The sequence below is a fragment of the Lissotriton helveticus genome, chromosome 5_1 (genome assembly GCF_964261635.1).
Source record: "Lissotriton helveticus chromosome 5_1, aLisHel1.1, whole genome shotgun sequence".
NCBI classification, from domain to species: Eukaryota; Metazoa; Chordata; class Amphibia; order Caudata; family Salamandridae; genus Lissotriton; species Lissotriton helveticus.
The window spans coordinates 1,875,575,674-1,875,599,843 of record NC_136065.1 but is presented as its reverse complement, the minus strand read 5'-3'; the positions used below and the strand labels follow the sequence as shown (position 1 = coordinate 1,875,599,843).

At 47.0% G+C, this 24,170-nt stretch overlaps 1 protein-coding gene across 3 annotated transcripts in view; it reads left to right on the top strand.

Moving 5' to 3' along the window:
* LOC144755921 (uncharacterized) overlaps nucleotides 1-24,170 on the top strand; it is a 203,607-nt gene that overhangs the window by 103,361 nt on the left and 76,076 nt on the right. For all 3 annotated transcript variants that reach the window (XM_078645318.1, XM_078645319.1, XM_078645320.1), the window contains 2 exons: nucleotides 3,909-4,108; nucleotides 9,043-9,146. In XM_078645318.1, the coding sequence (XP_078501444.1) occupies nucleotides 3,931-4,108; nucleotides 9,043-9,146 (282 nt within the window). In that variant the 5' untranslated portion in view covers nucleotides 3,909-3,930. The remainder of the gene's footprint in view (nucleotides 1-3,908; nucleotides 4,109-9,042; nucleotides 9,147-24,170) is intronic.

The following is a 24,170-nucleotide window of genomic DNA, read 5'->3' as shown; positions in this document are numbered from 1 at the left end:
AGAGCGCTTTACATGAGGTAGGACATTGTTTCAGAACATTGTTACACAGTTACATCAGTTTCAGTAGTGAGTTAACATACCATCAATACACTCAAAGGGTCGATGAATAAGACACCTGGGAAAGGAGCAGAGGAGTAGGATCCCAAAGAAATGAGTGGGAGGTCAGGCGTGCAACACCCATTGGGCACACGGGGCTTCAGCCCCCCCCCCCCCAACACCCCCCCCCCCTGTCGTGTGTGCCAGCCCGGTCGGAGACAGCTTCGCGGGCTGGCGAACATTTAATTGCAGCCGCACCCAAGTACTTAACAGGTCTTTAAAAGACCATTTACTTGTAAATGAGTCTTTTGTTGTGTGTTCACCCCTTCTTACAGGCTGTAAGAAGGGGTGAACACACAACAAAAGCCTCTCTGTCTATGTTTGGAAGAATTAGCCCCCCCAAAATATTTTTCAGGCCCCCCCGAAATTTGGCTCTAGTTGCCCGCCTGTGGGAGGTGATAGATGCTATTGTTGTGGTAGTAGAGATTATTTCGCATATAGCAAATGCTGCCCAGCAACACAGCAATTATGGCATTCTTGGCCACTTTGCAAAGGTATGCAGAAGGAAAAAGAAAACAGCCAAGTGCATAGTGGAAAGTACGAATCTTAGTGGCGGTGAAGAGGAGGAATATATTTGAAACCAGACAGTATCAAGAATTTGCAGGGCAAATTTGTGCTTAATGTGAGTGAGGGCGGTTCTAAGAACAAACCAATGTGTGACATGTTAATAGGTGGTGGTGTTATTAAAAATATATGCATACTCAGGATCGCCATTCACTATCGTGAGTGAGGAAGTTTGGAAAAACAAATTTTACAAAACAGTTGTATCACATTTTTCACCACATGTGCTGATTGGGAAGGACTGTGGAGTGATGTTTTTCCACTATGATATTCTGGTGTTTCGTGTGGATTGGGAAAAGCATGATGAGAGATTGCAGAGAGTTTTGAGTGTATTGGAGAGTGTAGGATCAACAGCGGAGCTGAGTAAGTACAAGTTTGTCGAAAGGACTGTGACTTATTTGGGTCATGTAATCAGTGAGGATGGAGTCACACCTAAACCTTAGTTGTTGAGTGCTTCCACTGAAGTTTCTGCTCCAGTCAATAAAAGGAGGTAAGATCCTTTCTGGGGATAGCGGAGTACTGTGCCAAGTTCATTCCCAGTTTCGCTGGGAAAATGTATAATATTCATCAGCTGCTAAACAAGAATGTAAAGTTTGAGCGGAGTCCATTGTGTGAAAAGGAATTTGGTAGAGTCAAGAATGATTTGGAGAAAGTGCCTGCTTTAGGTAGCTTTGATCCTAGTCTGGAGCCGTGCTATCACAAAAGGATTCCAGAGGAAAGGATAATTTTGTTTGCATCCAGATCTTTATCACCATTGAAGGAAAAGTACCCTATTATGGAAAAGGAGGCATTGGATGTGCAGGTGCCATAGACTACTTTCACGCTTTTGTTTGGGGCAAGCCTGTAACCATCTGATGTGACCACAAACCATTGATTAAACTGCCAACTGCTGAAGGGAGTGTGTCTGCCTCTGCCAAAATTGCTAGGTTATCGATGCGAATGAAGAACTTTGTACAATATGGTATATGTCCATGGCAGAGAGAACGTAGTGTCGGATTGCCTTTCAAGGATGCCTACCCCATTGGAGGAGTGTGCGGATGACCCGTGGAATGATTACTACTATGATCCCCAAAATAACCCTGTCTAGACTCTCTCCTACTCTACCCCTCATCTGACACCTCTTTTACTATCCCGATCCCCCAAAAGAAACCTTTCTAAACTCTTCCCTCTGACTCTTCCCCTCCAAACCCTTTTTACTCATCCAAAACCCTCCTCCAATTGCTATGACCTAAAAATAATTTTTTACAAAAATCCTTCACTCTTCTATCCTTCCACTATCCTTTTCAATCAAAATAACAGACTAACATGTTCACTTCTCAAATTCCATATTGCACTATACTAATTCACCACTAATCCTTTATGGGTTCCAGAGTAGCGTGCTACTCGCCAATAAAGCATTTTAACTCCCCATTAGTCTTACAAGCGCTACATAAATGCAAATCTTTTTCCCTTTTCTACCCCTCCTCAACCCTTCTGAATCCAAATAACTGACTAACCTATCCACCACTCAAATTAATTTCATCTTTCACCATACTAATTCAACACTAATCCTTATGGGTTCCAGAGTAGCGTGCTATTCGCCAAAAAGGCGCTTCAAAACCCCATCAGGGGTAGCAAGCACTATATAAATACAAACCTCTTCCCTCTTATACCCTGCCACCTACCCTTCTCTATCCAAATAACTGAATAACACATCCACCACTCAAATTACTTCATATTTCACTTTACCCATTTTCAACACTAATCCTTTATGGATTCCGGAGTAGGGTGCTACTTGCAAGAAAAGCGCTTCAACACCCATCAGGGGTAACAGGTGCTATGTGAATGCAAACCTTTCTTCCCCTTCTATCCCTCAGCTATCCTTCTCACTCCAAATAACTTACTAATATCCACCACTCAAATTACTTTCATATTTCACCATACTAATTCACCACTAATCCTTTATAGGTTACTGGAGTAGCGTCCTTAAACACCCCATCAGGGGCAAGTAATCAAGCGCTATATAAATACAAACCTTTTTTAAGAGGTTGGACAGGTCCTCAATGAGGTTGGTCATGTTGGGAATGGGGAGGTCCTCCAGGTAGTAGTCGATTTCGCCAACGCAGATGAATGCACAGGTGTTGTGGATCGGGGGCAATGAAGTCTATGACGGTGCTGCAGAAGTTGGCACGTGGTCCAGGGGTGGGCCGTAGACGAGGGTGCCGCTTAGGGTGTCATTGGCAATGATGAGCTTTAAGTCAAGTGTTTCAGGTTGCTAATGGTGCTATCATAGTCACATTTCGGTAGAAATACTACCTATTGTGTAACATTTGTTAGGGAAGCCACATTATTGTGCCTAATTGGTCAATCCTATATTTTACCTGCATACATATTAACTAATGGAATTATAAAGAAAATCAATGAGGAGGAAAAAAAGGGTCTCATATGTACTTATACATGATAGTTTTAACTAAAAACAAAATTGGCGCTAAAAATTAATTTGAACTGAATAGCAAGTCTAAAAGCATTGGAAGGGGCATAACATAGTCTGCTCAAAAATCTCCACAGACAAATTGCTCCAATATAGTTACTAGAGCTTCAGAGCCTTGTACCCTGCCGTGTGGAGACCCGATCACAGAACAAAATGATTGTAATCAAAATGTTATGTAACCTAAATGTGGACTCCAGTTCTGAGCTCCTTGTTGGCACACAAAACAATCTATAGGGACTGTTACCATTGGACAGAGCAAGCTAACTCCAAGCGATGCTTTTAATATGTCGCATATGAACAGGGATTTAGCTTTGGGTTCCATTTTTACTGGCGTATTGGCATTGGATGTAGCCATTGCTGAAAAGAGGTGATATATTTGACAGGGTTGCCTTAAAAGAACATCAGATATAAATTAGGTTCCAATAGTAGTCCCTTTTCTGGCATTCATAATTTGTTTTGGGATCAAATTCAAACAGGAATATGATAACGCCGACTGTCCACATTTTGTTACTCTAATTCATAGAGTAACAGTGCTAAGGGGCAAACAGGTGCCTGCTGGGCAAATGTTCAGTCCTTTGATGATTTTTACCTCCATCTCTTCTCCGTCTTTGTCTTTAAATATCCATGAAACTAGTGTGGCGCGGTAAACCTACTTCCAGCTGCTTTGTTTTGTAAGATGGTATCGTTTTATTATGGTAGCCTTTCTGCATTAATATCATGCACAACTCGTTTTCTCTTTATATGCATGTGGTAAATCATAACTTTTCTTGTGCTTTGGCAGTTTTCTAGAGGAGACCTCCAGCATGGAGCGAAAAACGGTACGAGTGGATGGAATTCCTACAAACATTCCTATTGAGAAGTTGAAAGATAAACTTACGATCCACTTTCTGCGCTCTCGAAATGGAAGTGCAGAGATTGAAGACATTGACATACAACCTGGACCTCCCGCCTGTGCTCTTATTACATTTGAGGATGCCAAAGGTAAATCATTTATGAGGCTGTCCACTTAATCAACTCTGTGTGCTGCATTCTGGCAAGACCAAAATAAAACCTTTTAAGAGACTTATCTCAAGTCCCATTGTGCAGAAGTGCAGTTCTTTTATTGGTGAAGAAAGAAACAAGGTCTGTTGAATGTAAAGGAAGAGAGTTTTTTTTAAACTTTTTATTTGAAATCACAGCTCATCGGACAAATTATTAAGGACATGTATACAACATTGCTCTGCAGAATAGAAAACAAAAATATATAATCAGGATGGCGCTTTTACATCAGGTATACATTTCGTAGGAAAGTCTGTAGGCTCAGCACAACATATAGAAAAGGAAGAAATTCCCCACATCCTTACTCAACCTCGTCCATGATCCTCTGAAGGCACACCAAGCTCCCCACATATTTTCCCATGGGACATCCCCAACTTTGGTACACCACTTGTTCTGCCCTTTGACACCAGTCGAGATCTATTTACCAATCTTCAATACTGGGGAGGACGTTCGTACCCCACGTGCGGGCTATATTACGCCCCTGCCGCCAATGCCAACCAGATCGGGAGAGAGTTATTTGTGATATCAACCTGTACACAGCAGAGCAATGCACCCTCTTTCTCCAGAGTAATAAAGTAAGCCAAACAAGGAGGGCTCATTTGCACAGCGATGACAGTTCATTTTGAAACTTTTTACCTTGCATTATCACAGAGATCATTTGATGGTCTACTGTGTAGAAACAAAAAGTAGCCACCGGCAACACCCCATCAGGACATTCATGAGCCCCCTCGCAGCCATCGCATTCCAACACAACCTCAACATCATCTCCTACGCCGACGACACCCAGCTGATCCTCTCCCTCACCAACGACCCGGCCACCGCCAGAACCAGCCTACACGAAGGCATGAAAGACGTCGCCGAGTGGATGAAGAACAGCCGCCTGAAACTGAACTCAGACAAGACGGGAAGTCCTCATCCTGGGATCATCGCCCTCCGCCTGGGACGACTCCTCGTGCCCACCAGCCCTGGGCACCACTCCCAAGCCAACGGACCACACACGTAACCTGGGCTTCATCCTGGACTCCGCCCTCTCGATGACCAGACAAGTCAACGCCGTCTCATCATCGTGCTTCAACACCCTGCGCATGCTCCGAAAGATCTTCCGATGGATCCTCACCGAAACCAGGAAGACGGTCACCCAGGCACTCGTCACCAGCCGACTGGACTACGGAAACACCCTCTACGCCGGTACCACAGCCAAACTTCAGAAAATACTCCAACGCATCCAGAACGCCTCCGCACGACTCGTCCTGGACGTCCCCCGACACAGCCACATCTCCGGCCACCTGAGAGACCTGCACTGGCTCCCCGTCAGCAAGAGGATCACCTTCAGACTCCTGACCCACGCACACAAGGCTCTCCACGACTTTGGCCCCAAATACCTCAACAACCGCCTGACCTTCTACACACCCACCCGCCAGCTACGGTCGTCCAGCCTCGCCCTCGCCGCCGTCCCACGCATCCGCAGAGCCACCACCGGAGGAAGATCCTTCTCCTACCTGGCAGCCAAGACCTGGAACTCCCTCCCCATCCACCTTCGGCTAACCCAGGACCACCTCTCTTTCAGGAAGCAACTCAAGACCTGGCTTTTCGAGCAGTAACGGACCCCTCTCCCCCAGCGCCTTGAGACCCTTCCGGGTGAGTAGCGCGCTATACAAATGTCTTGATTGATTGATTGATTGATTTTATGTTTTCAAAAGGTCAGACCCACTTTTAGCAAGAACTCACGGTGTTCCATATGGAGCCAGGACGGAAGAGTGGTTTTGAAAGTCAAAAAGGTCCACCTGGCATTTCAGGAAGACACATAACTTAAATAAGAAAATAAGCACTGCTCCCTATACAACATCAAGTAAGGATAGTCTGCTCTTCTCTCATCAGTAACAAAAATATCCTGAGTGGGGTTTTTGCCAACAATGTTACATGACTGAACTCATATGAACTGTGAAAAAAGCATCACGCAAAAAACATGTGCAGCAAATGAGCAATCCCATTCAGCAGGAGAGATATAAGGATGTGGTGTAGCCATTGGTGAATTTTAGAGCACACTGTCACAAAACTATTACTAAAGCATGGTGTGGAAGTACACTGACATTTACAGACCGCACATTTTCCATTGAAATAACCACTACATTTGTATAGATTTGCAAATGTACTGATAAAACTATGTCTCACACAAATGATAATGTATCTAAATTAGGTTTAGCAAATAATTATCATTTGCAGATGACTAAGTATAGTTTATTGATTTGTTTAAATCATATTAAAAATCTTTATTTCACCACACTTCAGAATTACAAAAAAGTGCTTTCATTTGTGCTTTTTTAATTTCTGATATATTTTGAAATATTTTTAGTCTATTTTATTGTGTTAGAAAAAAATGATATCGTACAGCCTTTCCTTTCGCACACCTTGTACTCTAGCAAGATTGTCACATAGTTCACTTTACAAAATCCTCTCATTTTGTAATCAGAGAATAAAAAGTAAATCCCAATCTCCATGTTAAACTATTAAACAGCGGTTTGTCAAAAGACATAGCCTGACATTTGACCTCTGTCTTTGAACACACAGCAAATGTGACAAGATGGACACAACATTTAAATACATCTTTATTGCTCATTCACATCTAAACTCCAGCAGGGCAATTTCTGGGGGTGCTGCTGCAGTTCCTGCACCCTTACTTCCCGCGCCTATGCTCCAGGGTGCCCTAAAGAATCCAGCAGTATTTCCGTCAACTCTCTGACATTTATTTCAGCACTGTGCTCTTCACCCTCACTCTCAGTAAATGCCTTCACAGGATCTTCATAATCAAACACAACCATTTCACTACAGTAGCCACATTTCAAGTTGACAGTGTGGTGAATTGAAGACTTGACTCCTAGAACGTCCAGCTCCTTTTAAAACTTTCTTTTGACCACTTTGGGTTGCAGTTCAGGTAAGATCAGAATGCCGCCTCTCCACTTTGAACCTCCTTCCAGCGAATTGCATCAAGTTCAACCTGCTCTCCTAGATCAGCCGTGTGCAGTATAACCATCACTAATCCATGTAGACCTCATATTGGCATCCTGTGACTGTGAGGCACCAAAGGATGTCATAGCACTCTGTTCAGGTTCAACTCCTGCATCCCCTCTTCAATTTCAACGCTCATTACAGATGTGGGCATCTCTGGGTGAATCCCAGTGACTCTCAAATAGACATTTTCTGTGCATTGTTGAGGACTTAAGCCCTAGCGTCTGGCTTTATTGCAGGTTGCTGACATCCAGAGCTCCTGTGCGCTCAAACCCAGCCACTTTCTCAGTACGTCTCTCCACTTTAGGCGGTAAAGTCCACACTGCCACCGAAATATTGCCTGCTTTATTGGTTACATCATTATAGTGTCCTCATGCCTGAATGATCTTACCTGCCCAACTAGCAGTCCATCTTGAGTTGATCCTCCATGACCCACCAAGAAGAAGTGACTCTTAGTGTAACAAACTCCCTCCCAAGGCCTGTTGTTTTTTCTTTTCTCAGCCACGATCCACTCAGAGATGGTCCCTTCAGGGTGCAGGACCGCAGTCAGTGCCTCTGGACTACATTTCGAAGGCTTTGTAAGGCATGGAGATTTCTGATCCACAAGAGTGTGCAAGCAAGGGCTTAAGGGACAGCCTACTTCAATCTACTCGTTCGGAGGCCTTTGCTTACTGTGCAAGATGTGTGATGGTCATGAAATGTTGGCCGTCACAAGGTAAAGAAGAGCATGGAAGTTCAGATGGCAGGCATGATGAGCTTTTGAACTTTTTAAAAACAGACCAAATACAAATTCCTTTTTATTATGCTATATGTACTTGAAGCAAGGATTAAAGAGACAGGGATATGCTCTCCTGGCCAATAAAAAAGAGCAGTTTAAAAGTGCCTGTAGAATTTAGATGAATGACTAAGGAATGTACCCGAAAGAACAGTCTGCCCTTAGTTAAAAGCCATTCGGGACATAGCAGGGGACTCTGATAGACACGAAACCCATGTCTGGTTTCCAAAAACCTGTCGCTTCCTTCAAGGTTTCCACTTTTCCATAGACAAGAGACACTTTGTAATTTCTATAAGTAAACATCTGTAGAAAATAGCTTTATTCCTAAACTTGAAGCACATGTATTTTTCCTCCTGAAAGATGCTGCAGGACAACATTATTATTATTATTATTATTATTAATAATATTATTATGAATATTATTACTATATCCCATATTTAGGGCTTGGAATATACCAGGGTCTATAATGCATCAAACTAACCCGTGCAAGACCCTGAGGTTCAGACATGGTAAACTCATCATAGGATTTTCAAGTGGTACTTTGTTTATTTACAATACTTTAAAACATATTTAAAATAGAAGATGCAATTCCCAATGATCATTGATATAATATTGAGTTCGAATATATATATATATATATATATATATATATATATATATATATATATATATATATATACATATACACACAGATATATATATACAGATTTAGGAGGCTGTCCTCTCAATGCAAATGTTGATAGACGGTATTTAATTTAATATGAGGAACAGATGTGTCCGTCAGTCTATCAAGCTATATAGACGTTTGTAAGGAACACATAAAATGTGGCCTCTTTGCACAGTTTATGTGCTTCAAGGGCTTGGAACTTAAGTAATATATTTGCTTCATATGGCTTGAAACAGTCTCGATTTTAGTTGTTTGCAAAAGGACAGTTTGTTGAGATTTGTTCTTAACCGTGAGTACTGACTGCATTCTTAATCCTAATATAACAAAAGTCAATTTATTAAAACTTTATTGGCTGAGATACCTGTGTTCAGTGATGTAAACTGATCTATTAAATATTTAAAATCGTGTATCATGTTTCTTCAACTTTAGCTGCTCAGCGAGTATTGAGTGTGAAAGATCACATCTGTTCTGTGAACGGAAATACGTATCGTTTGAAGGTAACATCTCATACTCCTGTCCTCAACCCTGATGAGGTAAGACATCATTAAAAAAGACTACCTTATTTCTCAATTCCCAAGTGATTCGTTTTTATGTCAACACATTTCCAAACTATCTTAACTCAATATTAGAAAGAACAGGTAGTTTTAGGGAAGCTTAAGTATTGTTCTTCTGCCCATCACTTGAAGTTGATCTATGTATATTTTCTCCTCTGTTGGAGTAACACTGCTAAATTACTTTTCGTAAGGGCTCGCTTTCTCAAAGGATTTGGAAAGGTGTCGTTTTAGTGCCTGCATGATTCATATTTATTACAATGTTTCTCCTCCAGAAGTATAAGGAACTTGTAAGCAAATGTCTAGTTCTTTTTCTCTTTAAGAAGCATACCAGGATACAGCAATCACTTTAGAAGATTTCATATAGCAAGATGTAATCAGGAAAACAATTTAGCTTCAGCAAATGCAGTATACACAGGCTTCCAGTGCCCCTTCACAAGAAGCATTCTCTATGCGTATCCACCGGATGCGAACTCTTTCATTTGGTTTTGTTTTCTCCCATGCTGCAGAATCTGGTATGGCTAGACATATGGAGCAGAGATCAAAGCAAGTGTGGATCAACCACCACACAGCACAACACAAAGTGCGAAGAGCATAACATGAGCCTGGGCTCACTGCATGGACTAGACCAGACACCACAGAACACTCTGCAAACTTCCTATCAGGCTTGGTTCCCACTATTCCTGCTCATACACAGTGTAGCTATGATATCCTTCCATAATCCCTAAGCAGACTTGAAGATAATCAACATAGAACACATTAAGCTTACTTTCAATCTTATAAACCAATCATTATTGGAGAGTTATAAATATAATAAAAATAAAGAATCACAATCAGAACAAAAAAACACAAAAAATGTCAAATCTGTTCTGTTACATTGACTTGTATTCTCAACAATCTTGAAGTATCGTACAAAACTTGAAACATATTGTGATATACACCATTATACTTGTTTCAAAAGCATCATTGTACGCAGACATTATTATATTTGATTCAAAAGCCTCATTGTGTACATAAAAGACATTTCAACTTCTATTCATATTATTTTTATATAAGTGATGTGCCAATTGCTTGAAATGGACACTACCTGGACTTTGCTGCGGATTCTGTTGCTGGCGGATTCAGCGCTCAACTCTACTCCTCGCGGAACCCACTTCGCGGGTCCCGCAGCGCCCGACAGTCTTTCCTGGTCCTGAGCTGGGGATTGTTCCTGTGGGTCTGTGTGTGCGTGCGCAGGGCTGCGAGCGTGGGACCCGGACTCCATATCCCAGGAGTCCTGGTAACCCGAGCCGCTTGCCACCTGGCTGCTCTCCCTGCTAGCCACGCCCCCCATTAGCCTGAAAAGACCCAGCTGGCAAACGGAGGTTGGGACACTACCTGAACTTTGCTGCGGATTCTGTTGCTGGCGGATTCAGCGCTCAACTCTACTCCTCGCGGAACCCGCTTCGCGGGTCCCGCAGCGCCTGATAGTCTTTCCTGGTCCTGAGCTGGGGATTGTTCCTGTGGGTCTGTGTGTGCGTGCGCAGGGCTGCGAGCGTGGGACCCGGACTCCATATCCCAGGAGTCCTGGTAACCCGAGCCGCTTGCCACCTGGCCGCTCTCCCTGCTAGCCACGCCCTCTCATCAGCCTAGCTGCCTGCCCATAATTACAAGCATCACTCCCCGCAGTGCGGGAGCGCCCGGGAGAAGCCCAGGACAAGGGCGGGACCTCTGAGGCCCTCAGAGACCGAGTGAGGCCGGGCAGGGCTTACTCCCCTTCATTATTTCTGTGGACCTTATTCGACACCTACTCCCTTGGCAATGGCGCAAAGCCCAGATAAAGGTACAAGGGAAAAAACAGGGATAATTAACGCTGTTGGGACACTTGATAACTATTTTGCTCGAGCTCCTACTGACCCAGGTAGGGAGAAGCAACTGGCTGTGCGACGAGCAGAACGTCGTCGCTCTATAGAAAGTCTAAAGAATAGGATTTCCATAGACACACCATCTCATGTTCTACTGTCCATTTCAGGCCTTAATGGTATTAATGATGATCCATTATCTTTGGAAAGCTTTCCCTTCTTGTTACGTGAATCCACCCCGACACCCATAGGCCCCATAACTCAGCCATTTGTTGACACCGTCCCTTCCAGTCCTATTTTAATAGATACACATCAGACTCCCCGGACTCCTGTACGAACCAAATTAGTTATAAACAAATCCAAACATTTAATGCCCTCCAAGATACACGGTCCTCCACCTGCTAAAAGAAGACGGAAAGGGGGCATTCCACAAAAGCCCAAGATCAGACACTCTGACTTCGGCAAATCTTCAAGGCCTAACATTACATCTATGCCTGCCGCAATGGCCGTATTAACTAATTCACCAACTTTGACATCCCCCTCACCGAGGGAATCACCTCACCAGCTAGCGAATGAAACGTTACAACCTGATATCCCAGCAGACCTGGCGCCAAGGGGTACCCCTCCTGTGGTCTCTCTGGATAATATGGAACACCTAATAAGGTCTTTCATCTTACCTATTATAGAGAGGCTGAGGAGGGTTGAGAGCAGACTCGAGGACATCGAATCTGTACTCAGCAAGCATGTAGGATTGTCTAATGGATTGGTAACTGCCACTACCCCGCTTCCACCTCAGGCTATATCATCCATTCCCATGCCCCCTAAACCACCGGTCAAGTCCATCGACCCAACACATTCTAAACAACTGAGGGTGCCAGAGGTTAAGGAGCATATAAAGCCAACTCCTAGTTTGGTGAGTGCATCCAACAGGCGATTAGGAACTGCAACCATGGGAAATATACGGGAGACCACATGGGGTCCTACTAGAAATTTGAGGTCACCGTTCCGCAAATCTCCTCCTGTAGAATTACCTCCGGAAGCTCTTCCTTATGTGGTTGTGCTGACAGGGGTCCCTAGATTATCCGATAACAAGAGGGAAGGGTTCCACCAATTGAAAAATAAAATTATGCACTGGCTCAGCCAATTCAGACCGATTGCACCAAACATCAATGGGGAAATTGTGCATGTAAGGCGCTTGCCTTGGCTGGGCAATAGGACCAAGGATAACGATGGGGATGTGGTCGTTATACATTTTAGAGACCCGAGCGCGGTCAATTACATATTAAATTGGCCCTTAGGCAGTGGCTCGAATTCTATTGTCCCACGCCCACTGACTTATTTCTACCCGAGATCCTTAGTGCTTCCACACCCTTACTCTGGTCGCTTGGTTCCCAACCATACTATCCCCCTACTATCTTGTAACCCAGGATATCCGCTACAGGTCCCCCAGCCTCTATCTGTTCCAGACCCCTTTGGGTGGAACATGATACCTCTTAGGCCCAACAGGAACATGAATAGTAGAATGGACCACCTGAGACCCTTCACACCACTGGAGACAGTAAACAGGTTTGGTGTGTTTTCAGGATTAGATAACTGTGATTGAAGTTTACAGATCCAACAGAATTCGGGTATCCATCTAAAAACCACTGGCAAGGGAGAAATTGGTGTGCAACCCCAATCCACTGGATACCCTATCGCCTTGCCGGATTCCACTGAGCCTTCTATACCAACTTCTCCTGTTACTCCCTTTGGAGCCCGTACAACCCGACTCTCCATTCGTTCTTGAAATCTGGCGGGACTACAGGGCAAATTAGACTCCCCTGAGTGGGGGTCTTTTATTAATGAGCAGGATATATGCCTCTTCCAAGAGACATGGGCACGGCAACTTTTGCAGTCCCAGCCAAATGGGAGGGTAAAGGTAGGCCCTCAGGAGGGCTTGGTATATGGGTGGCTTCCCATTTGGGATGCAAGGCTGGGGTCCTCCACACTAACTCTCTGGATATTCAGTGCGTGTTGCTGGAATGGCCAAACCGCAGTCAACTCGCACTTATAAACGTATATTCCAGACCGACGGGTATAACTAAGCCCTCACCCACCTGGGATGACCTTTCTTTATTTCTTCCCAGAATCCCCTTTGGTGCTGGGATTGTGCTGGGCGGAGACTTTAATTGCCAGTTTGAGCCACTTACCCTGGCTATGGAGGGTGCACTTATGGAGGAGGATGACCAGTGGAGAATTGTACAATTGGTTGGACCCCCACCAAAGCCATGGTCTCCCCTAGCAACTCAAATTACGGCACTTACTCTCAGTAATTCTCTGAGAGCTTGTAATGGCCGATTTAAGAGTGACATCCCCGCCAAACCTACTTTCAATAAATCTGGGCAAGGGTCTCACTTGGACTATATTTTGGTCCAGACAACGAACTGGAATAGGGTTTCTGATATTGTGGTAGTTGAGAGATCTGATAGCGATCACAACGCGCTAATTCTTTTAATGATGGCGCCAAGTGGGATTATGGGCGACCCACTGATACAGGCACCCCCAAACCCCAAATTACTGCTCACAAATGATAGGCGCAGAGTGAGGTGGGCAAAGCTTTTGGACAATCCTGCTCATATTTCTGAGCTCTATGCACAGCTAATCCCTATATTTGAACGGGTCGGGACTCTTATTAGTTTTTCCCCGCCAGAAACTATCAGCCTGATTCATCAAGCTGATTTGCGCTCGCAAAGGGCCAGATTCTGAGAATCTGGCCCTTTGCGAGTGCGATTTTTGCATTTGGGATTCATCATCCCAAATGCAAAAATCGCTATTACCGAAATCGCATATTTGCGAGGAATTGGATTTAAGGAATCTCTAATAGAGATTCCTTAAATGCAATTCATCAACCAATTAAAAATTGCGAAATTGCAATATTTGGTCGCAATTTACCACCAAGTCTGACTTGGTGGTAAATTGCGAAAATAGTGTAAAAAGCACTTAAGTGCATTTTTTTCTTTTGCATGTTACACACACACTTGTCCTTTGGACATGTGTGTGCGCAACACCTGTTCAAATGTGCATTTAAGGGGTGCTAAAGGGTGTCCTTTGGACACCCCTGGCACCCTTCAAATCGCTATCTTATTTGCGAGTAGCAAATTGCTAATCGCAAATAAGGAATACTCCCCATTCATTCCTATGGGCCTTTTGGCCCATAGGAATGAATGGGGAGTTTTTCCTTATTTGCGATTAGCAATTTGCTACTCGCAAATAAGGAATGTGTAGGAATCGCTATTTATTTAGCAATTCCTACATGAATACCGTTTTGCGAGTCCTTAATAGCGATTCGCTATTAGGGGCTCGCAAAACGGCCCCTTGATGAATCAGGCTGTATATCTCTTAAGTTGGGTACCCTCCATATGGAAATGGTGGACACCCTTATGGAGCTGTTAAATCCACTTGTCCTGAAGGGAACTCGCAGGGTCCATAGACCCTCTTGGTACAATTCAGCTTGCAGGAAGGCAAAGGCCAACCTACTTGCTGCGCTGAGACTACCGAGGGACACAGCCTTAATTAAGTTAAGAAGGGAGGAACTAAAGCAAATAATCCATAATGCTAAGGTGGAATGGGATCATACCAACTGGGATAACATGATGGCTCCTCTACAGACCAGAGATGCCCGTAAATTTTGGCAGATAGTGAGAACAGGGTCTGCCGAGCCAACTCAGGCTGTGGAGGCTAATATAGCGGCCTCTGTGTGGGAGGATCATTTCCGCTGCCTCTATGAAGAGGTTAGCCTTAGCTCCCTTAACCACCGTGCTGATCTGATGCCCGATCACCATTTACCTTCCGGTGGGCCCGCGACGCATTATGGAATTATTGAGGGTGCTGAGGTGTTACAATTCACCCTAAAGGAAGTTTATAATGTAATATCCAAACTGCCCCCGGGCAAGGCCCCTGGACTGGATAAAATCCCGGGTGACTTATACAAGCACCAACCCAGGGTCTGGGCTCCGTATCTTTTGGAGGTCTTTAACGCAATACTCGGGGGAATGGAAGTTCCTGGTACTTGGCTGGGAGCAGAGATTGTACCTATTTTCAAGAAGGGCTCCCCTCTGCTCCCAGCCAACTACAGGCCAATCAGCCTCATTGATGTAGCACAAAAAACTTTTGCGAAGCTGATTTTTTATTTAAAAAAAAATCTTTTTATTGAATTCAAATAACAAAAAGCATAGAAATAAAACAAAAGCAAGGCGATACAATACAAATGTGTCACTTCGGTGCCGGGGGTGGGGGGTACATATGCAAATCAAACATCAGAATTATACGATGATAATGGGGGCGAGACCAGAAGCAAATAAAACATCTAAATTCCTGCGGAGGAAACATCAGGTTGGGAGGAAGACAGGTCAGTAATCAGTTCCGGACGGGGGGGAGTGCATATGTCACCACCGTACGTGTTCCATTGAGACCAAATTTTTCCCCACTTGCGGGGCGTGCCACGGGAAACTTAAACAGTCTTTTCTCTAAACATACACCAGTCCATGTTTTGTTGCCACACCAGAACTGTCGGTGGCCTCTGCGCGCCCCATAATTGGGCAATGTCTCTCTTGGCAATCATGTTACCCAAGGTCACCCACCGAAGCTGCGCCTGGTCATAATCATTCGGCTCCCAGACATTCAACAGACACCTCCGCGCCTCAGGCAGTGATTGCACACCCGTGACTTCACTCATGACTTCATGCACTCGGGACCAATAGCGTAGCACTGCAGGACATTCCCAAATAATATGTAGAAACGTGCCCACCATACCACAGCCACGCCTGCACAATCCATCCGTCGAAAATCCCATGCGTACCAGACGAGGACCTGTCACGTATACCCTATGAAGAATTTTGAGCTGGACAAACCGGAGGCGCGCCGGGATAGCCACCTCCTTCGGGGAAGAGATCGCAGCCTGCCAGTCCTCGTCATCGAGTTCTAAACCATCACTAGTCCACAACTCTCGAAGGTTATCCAGCAGGCCAGTCCTGGTATTAATCAACTTTTTATATATGAGCGAGATCGTGCTATCAGGGATGTGCCCATCCAGTATCCGATCTTCAAGCGGGGACGCCTCCGGAATATCCGAGCCCAAGGGAAAAACGGACAGGACCGCATGTCGGACTTGCGCATACCGAAAGGATTCCCTATCATTCAGGTCGTACTCAACTTTCAGCTCCTTGAATGTCTTGACTCTACCCTTGATCCACACATCATCAACCCTGCTGATACCGATCACGTCCCACCTATCAAAACCCTTTGACTTCCAGAGGGAGCCAAGTTTTTCCGATGCATAAAGCGGAGTAGCACGGGTCGGCTTGTCAGCCCATCCCGTGGCTGCTGTAGCACGATGCCACACCTGCACTGCTGACTTAGTGGGGCCCGTAAGAGATCTGCCGGCAGATTTCGCGTATAGAGCCCTGTTGAAATCTCCGCCGGGTAGCTGCCATTTATCCATCTCAAAAGCCGGGTTCGGCAAGTGAGCGTAAGTGCTATGGTTAATAGCCGATTCATAAAGGGGGTGGTGATGGACAGAGTGCCTGAATTAAGCAGAACACTCCTACCCAGTCAAAAGATCAGGGCTTGATCCATCACCGTTTTTTAGCTCACTGCACCATCCCAGCTCAGAACCTGGCTACATGCAAATTAGTCTGACCCTGGCCCAGTGCATCATGGGAACAGGGCAGACCAAACTACCAAGCCAATTCTTTACTGGAAAGGAAACAAGCTTCCGGGGACCGGTTTCTGGCATTACAGCCATCTTCGGCCCGGCTTGCTTGAATCCTGATGGTGCAGTGAGCAAGGGACTCACATCTGAGTATACCCTTCCACACTTGTAGTGGCCAAAACGATTTATAAAGGGGGTGGTGATGGACAGAGTGCCTGAATTAAGCAGAACACTCCTACCCAGTCAAAAGATCAGGGCTTGATCCATCACCGTTTTTAGCTCACTGCACCATCCCAGCTCAGAACCTGGCTACATGCAAATTAGTCTGACCCTGGCCCAGTGCATCATGGGAACAGGGCAGACCAAACTACCAAGCCAATTCTTTACTGGAAAGGAAACAAGCTTCCGGGGACCGGTTTCTGGCATTACAGCCGTCTTAGGCCCGGCTTGCTTGAATCCTGATGGTGCAGTGAGCAAGGGACTCACATCTGAGTATACCCTTCCACACTTGTAGTGGCCAAAACGATTCATAAAGGGGGTGGTGATGGACAGAGTGCCTGAATTAAGCAGAACACTCCTACCCAGTCAAAAAATCAGGGCTTGATCCATCACCGTTTTTTAGCTCACTGCACCATCCCAGCTCAGAACCTGGCTACGTGCAAATTAGTCTGACCCTGGCCCAGTGCATCATGGGAACAGGGCAGACCAAACTACCAAGCCAATTCTTTACTGGAAAGAAAACAAGCTTCCGGGGACCGGTTTCTGGCATTACAGCCGTATTCGGCCCGGCTTGCTTGAATCCTGATGGTGCAGTGAGCAAGTGCTCTGTCCATCACCACCCCCTTTTCTGAATCGTTTTGGCCACTATAGGAGTGGAAGGGTATGCTCAGACATGAGTCCCTTGCTCACTGCACCATCAGGATTCAAGCAAGCCGTGCCGAAGACGGCTGTAATGCCAGAAACCGGTCCCCGGAAGCTTGTTTCCTTTCCAGTAAAGAATTGGCTTGGTAGTTTGGTCTGCCCTGTTCCCATGATGCACTGGGCCAGGGTCAGACTAATTTGCATATAGCCAGGTTCTGAGCTGGGATGGTGCAGTGAGCTAAAAAACGGTGATGGATCAAGCCCTGATCTTTTGACTGGGTAGGAGTGTTCTGCTTAATTCAGATGCTCTGTCCATCACCACCCCCTTTTCTGAATCGTTTTGGCCACTATAGGAGTGGAAGGGTATGCTCAGGCATGAGTCCCTTGCTCACTGCACCATCAGGATTCAAGCAAGCCGGGCCGAAGACGGCTGTAATGCCAGAAACCGGTCCCCGGAAGCTTGTTTCCTTTCCAGTAAAGAATTGGCTTGGTAGTTTGGTCTGCCCTGTTCCCATGATGCACTGGGCCAGGGTCAGACTAATTTGCATATAGCCAGGTTCTGAGCTGGGATGGTGCAGTGAGCTAAAAAACGGTGATGGATCAAGCCCTGATCTTTTGACTGGGTAGGAGTGTTCTGCTTAATTCAGATGCTCTGTCCATCACCACCCCCTTTTCTGAATCGTTTTGGCCACTATAGGAGTGGAAGGGTATGCTCAGACATGAGTCCCTTGCTCACTGCACCATCAGGATTCAAGTAAGCCGGGCCGAAGACGGCTGTAATGCCAGAAACCGGTCCCCGGAAGCTTGTTTCCTTTCCAGTAAAGAATTGGCTTGGTAGTTTGGTCTGCCCTGTTCCCATGATGCACTGGGCCAGGGTCAGACTAATTTGCATATAGCCAGGTTCTGAGCTGGGATGGTGCAGTGAGCTAAAAAACGGTGATGGATCAAGCCCTGATCTTTTGACTTGGTAGGAGTGTTCTGCTTAATTTAGATGCTCTGTCCATCACCACCCCCTTTTCTGAATGGTTAATAGCCCCCAGCTGAGAGGCCCAATAGTAGCGACGGATGTCTGGGAGCGCGATGCCCCCATCATACCAAGGGAGCGTCAGCTTCGAAAGGGCAATACGAGAACGGCCCCCCCATATCAGTTGTCGCTGTAGACTTTCAATCTCCCGAAAGTAACCGGCTGGCACAATGTCAAGTGTGTTCTGAAGCGCATAAAGAAATCGGGGGAGCGACATCATCTTAAACAGCGCCGCCCGTCCCAGAGGAGAGAGAGGGAGTCTACCCCACGCAATCACATCAGCACGGAGGCGCTGGAGAGGGGGCAGAAAATTGCGTTCATAACGAAGCACGGGGTCCAAGGTGATAAAGATTCCCAGGTACTTGAATCCGTCCATCACCACTGAGATAGGACAGCCACGAGGCAGGAGAGGAGCCTCGCCGGAGAGGACATAGATGCAAGACTTCGACCAGTTAATGACAAGACCGGAGTTTTTACGGAAAGAAGTCAAAACGTCGAAAAGGACGATCAACGACTTCCGAGGCGACGTAAGGTACAAGAGTATATCGTCTGCGTACAGGGATACACGATCTTCAAACTCCGGGGTCCATCTAATGCCCTTCAAAGATGGCTCCCACCGCAGCCAGGCCGCCAGTGGCTCCAAAGCAAGGGCAAACAAGAGTGGGGACAGAGGGCAGCCCTGGCGCGTACCCCTACCGAGAGCAAAGGAGGTCGAGACACGCCCGTTCACCACCACTTGGGCTAAAGGGTCAGTGTAGAGCAATTTCACCCAGTTAATACAAGTGGGTCCGAAACCGAATTTAAAGAGAACCGCCCAAAGATACGGCCATTCCAGCGTATCAAACGCCATGGTGGCGTCCAAAGACGCCAAGATGGCCAGTTCACGCAAGGTCTCCGCTCGCGCAAGGACTCCATGCAGGCGCCGTAGGTTAAGTGCCGTGTTACGGTGTGGTATAAATCCGGACTGGTCCGGGTGAACCAGATCACCTATGACAGAGACCAAACGGTTGGCGAGCACTTTGGCCAGGATCTTCGGTTCAGCATTAATCAGAGATATGGGCCTGAAGGAATCACAGCGGTCGCGTGGCTTACCTTCCTTATGAATAACCACTACGGAAGCCAATCTTTGGTCAGGAGGAAGGGAACCCGTCTCCAGTGATTCTAAAAACATCGACCGCAGGTGTGGTGCCATCACGTCCGGACGGAGCTTGTAAAGCTCAATGGGGAGCCCATTAGGGCCCGAAGCCTTTCCCGAGCGAACCGAGCGGATGGCAATCGCGATTTCATCAACCGTAGGCGGAGCCTCCAGAAGATCTCTTTCTGTGTCGGACAAGCATGGCAGCGAGATATCGCGTAGAAGCAAGTGGGAGTCATGTTCAGGTCTATCTGACACAGGGGAGTACACCACCCGAAAATAATCAGCGAAACATTCAACAATAGCAGCAGGGTCAGTGCTACTCACTTCATTCACATCAGTAATAACAGGGACAACCCGACTCGCACATTCCCTCCTATCTAACCAAGCAAGCCATTTCCCAGCCTTATCTCCCATATCATACAAACGTCCCTGCTGTTCTCGACCCATCTCTTTCGCAGCGTCAGTCACCAGCGCTCTATAGTCAAGTTGTTTCAGACCCAAAAGGTGCAGCCTCTCCGGGGAGACCTCGGACTCCAACTCCCCCTCAAGAACGGAGATTTCATTTTCAAGACGTACAACCTCCTCCCGCCTACATCTCTTAACATTGCCAGTCAAGGAGAGGGCCTGGCCCCGAATAACAGTTTTGTATGCTTCCCACAATGAAATAGAAGAGGACACAGAACCCACATTTTCGGCAAAGTATTGGTCAATCGATTTAATTAGTTCCGTTCTAACCTTGGGATCACGGAGATACCATGGGTTTATCGGGGCCACTCTACCCTCCGACCCCAAGTGTGCGTCCACAACCAACCATAGCGGGGAATGATCCGAAATACCCCTAGCAAGATGTTTCACCTCTCTTATGAGAGTTGCCTGGGAGGAGGGCTTCAACACGTAATCCAGTCTCGAAAGACTGCCGTGGGCCCCAGAGTGGAAGGTATATTGCAATTGCCCAGGGTGAAGCAGGCGCCAACATTCGGCAAGCCCCAGAGCCTCCAGGAAGTCCCCCAACCAGGATTGAGATTTCGCGATGGCACGGGGAGGGTAACGATCAAACATCCCAGACACTACAGAGTTGAAATCCCCACCCACTACAAGCAGACCATCGGGGACTCCCAAGATCACTCTTCCCAGGTCGGCATAGGTAGTAGTCTGGAGGCCTGGCGGTACGTAAACGGAGAGTAGGGTGACAACCCTCCCCTCGCCCCACAATGGCGGCATATCGTCCCCTATCATCCAGGATAATATCGTCAACGGCAAGAGGGAGGGAGTTCCGAATCAGGATGCCCACCCCCCTGGAGCCAGAAGTGAAACCTGAGTGCGCAATAAGACGATAGCCACGCATATTCATTGCATGGCACGTATTACCAAGCAAGTGCGTCTCCTGAAGCAAAACCACATCAGGGGACAAACGTCGCAGCAGCTGCAAAACTACACCCGCTTAATCCTGTCTCCCAACCCATTAACGTTCCAACAAAGTAATCTTAATCCCCTACCCCCCATCCCAGAAGCCACCCCCATCCCCCCCCCACACCAGACTCGACACTGTAAAACAGGAGATCATCGATACTATGCCTTGAAAAAAACAAAGAAACATGAACCGCAACCCCTCAACCCCCCAAAACATCATACCCCCCACCCCTGCGTAAGACTCAAAAGCCACCCCAACTGTCGCCCTAACATACAACTATTCTACGAAAAGAACCCCAGAGGAGGAAGACTCACCCAACCCCCACCCACACTCCAATCAGACAACACGTTAGCAAGCAATAGTGGCATAGCAGCAAACCACAGCCGAAAGTCATTACGTTGGCCCGGGAGCCGATTTCGCCCCCTATTCCTGCTCCACCGGGCCGCCCTCTGCTCCACCGGAGTGTCCAGAATGATCAGATTGATCCCGTCCCGGGGGCAGCGTGTCCAGCCAGTCACTAGCTACACCGGGATGATCACAGAAAAATGTTCGGTCATTGTAAACCACACGCAGTCGGACCGGGAAAAGCATAGCATATTTCACGTCTCTGGTCCTCAGTCTCTTTTTCACCCCCTGGAATCCAAGGCGCTGCTTCTGAACCTGCTGGGTGAAGTCCGGGTAGAAACTGACTGCGGTATTCTCATACGCCGTAGGACCAGATATCCGGGAAGCTTGCAGGATCGCATCCCTGTCCCGAAAGTTAAAGATCCGAGCAATGATGGGACGCGGAGCAGCTCCCAGCTTAGGCTGGCCACCCGGGATCCTGTGTGCACGTTCTACTGCAAAAAAATTGCTGAGGCCCTTGGGCGCTAGATGATTCAGGACTAAGTCTTCCACCAGCAGGTCAACCGATCCCGGTTCCAACGTCTCCGGGACACCAACCAGACGGACGTTGTTTCATCGAGCACGGCCCTCAAAATCGTCCAAGCGTCGAGAGAGGTAGTCACAGGCGGACCGCAGGTCCCCGACCTCTGCCTGTAAATCGGAGACGTCGGTAACAAGACTAGATGTCTTTAGATCGAGGAATTTGACCTTCTCATTAGTCTTCGCAAGATCAGCCCTGATCAGGGTAACGTCGATTGCGACTGTGTCCAACTTGTGGGTCAGGGCTTCATACTGTTGGCCCAGTGTGGCCTTCACCCCGGCAATGGCGCCCATGACGTCCCTCAACGACAGATCTTCACCCATCGGGGATTCTTCTCTAAAATTGACCGGGGGTTTAGTCGATCTGCCCGGAGAGCCCTTAGCGAGGGTATATCTGTCCATAACGTTAGTCTGCACAGGACCCCCTCGACTTGCCGGTCTGGTCTTGCGTTTTTCTCCCTCAGGCTTGGTGGCCATTTTAGGTCGTGCGCCCCGGAGGGTAGTCTGAGACCTAGTAAGTATGGCTACCCTCGATGCGCCCGCAGCAATTCGGAGAATAAGATAAGGAACAACCACCAGGCAAGGAGTAGTGAAAGTCCGGCTCACCAGTCGATGATGCGTGGGTAGACAGAAAGCAATAAACCAGGGCGACCAAGGCAAGTCAAAGAGGTCGAAGCACGAGAATCGAAACTGAAAGTAAAAGACCGGGCAAGGGAGACCCGCATGAGCCGTTGTTATTCAATTACTGTCCGGCCAGCAGAGAAACCAAACCCGGGGCAGTACCATGGAGCAGGCCGGAAATGTTCAAAAGTCCACAACTTCGGCTCCCGGGGTTCAAATCGAAGTCTGAAAACGGATAGACGATCAGCGGGGCCGTGCCAATAAGAACCCGTCCTCTAAGTCAGGATAGGGTACAGGATAATCGGTGGAGGTGGCGAAGGTCCGGGAGCTCTAAGCTCACGCGACCATCATGGGTGCACGCTAAGCTCCTCCTCGACGCGAAGCTGATTCTTGACCGCCTGCAAGAATGGATGACGGATAACTCCGTTCTAAGTACATACCAGGCTGGGTTCAGGGCCAAGGTTTCGACGATGGACCAAATTTTTCGTTTGGCCCTCTTGTTTTGGAAGACAGTGCGGGTGGAGGGGGGTTCGTTGTATACTGTTTTTGTTGATCTCCGCGCAGCCTTTGATCTGGTTCCGCGGAGTAAACTGTGGGCAGTACTCGCTGATCTTGGTGTCCCTCCTGCTCCTTTAAACATCATTGTCCGACTTCACACCCAAAATTATGCCCAGGTCAGGTGCGGGAGGCTGGGTACCCTCTCACAGAGATTTCCCGTTGGCAGAGGGGTAAGGCAGGGATGTGTTCTTGCACCGACCCTGTTTTGCCTCTTTGTAAACGGGGTAATAGATTATTTAAACAATGTTCCCAATACAGACGCACCAAGGCTGGGTGGCAGACGGGTGCCCGCAATTATGTTTGCGGACGACACCCTACTGCTATCGAAATCCCCTATGGGGATCCAGCGCATCCTTGCAGGCTTTGAGGCATTTTGCCAAGAATACGGTCTTGAAATAAATGCCTCAAAGACCAAGTACATGATTTCTAATCCTCCCAAAAAAACACGCCCTAACCCCTCTATAGGTTCGAATAGGCTTGAAAGACTCTTCACGTTTGAGTACCTGGGTGTGACTTTGAATGACAAACTGGAATGGGGTGAACATCAAACCAAGTCACAGCTCAGACTGGCTCAAATTGCAGGGGGAATAATTAGGCTAGCAAATGCCAACAAATCATCTATTAGACCGCTAGCCCCCCCCTTGGAGATTTATAGACTCCAGGCCAGAGGCGCGATTCTTTATGGCAGTGAACTCTGGGGACATACTTGCAAGAAAGAGTTGGTCAAGGTCGAAAACAAGTTCCTCAGACAACTTCTAAAGGTACCGGTTAGCACCCCGCTTCTCCCTCTTAGACTGGATCTGGGCTTAAAACCATTGGATGAAGTAGTGGGTGTGAAGCCCTTAACCTTTTGGAGAAGATTGTGGACTACCCCTGAGCTAGCCGATTATAGGCAGGAATTGAAGGAAATCCTTGCTCTACCTACCAAAGAAAATATTC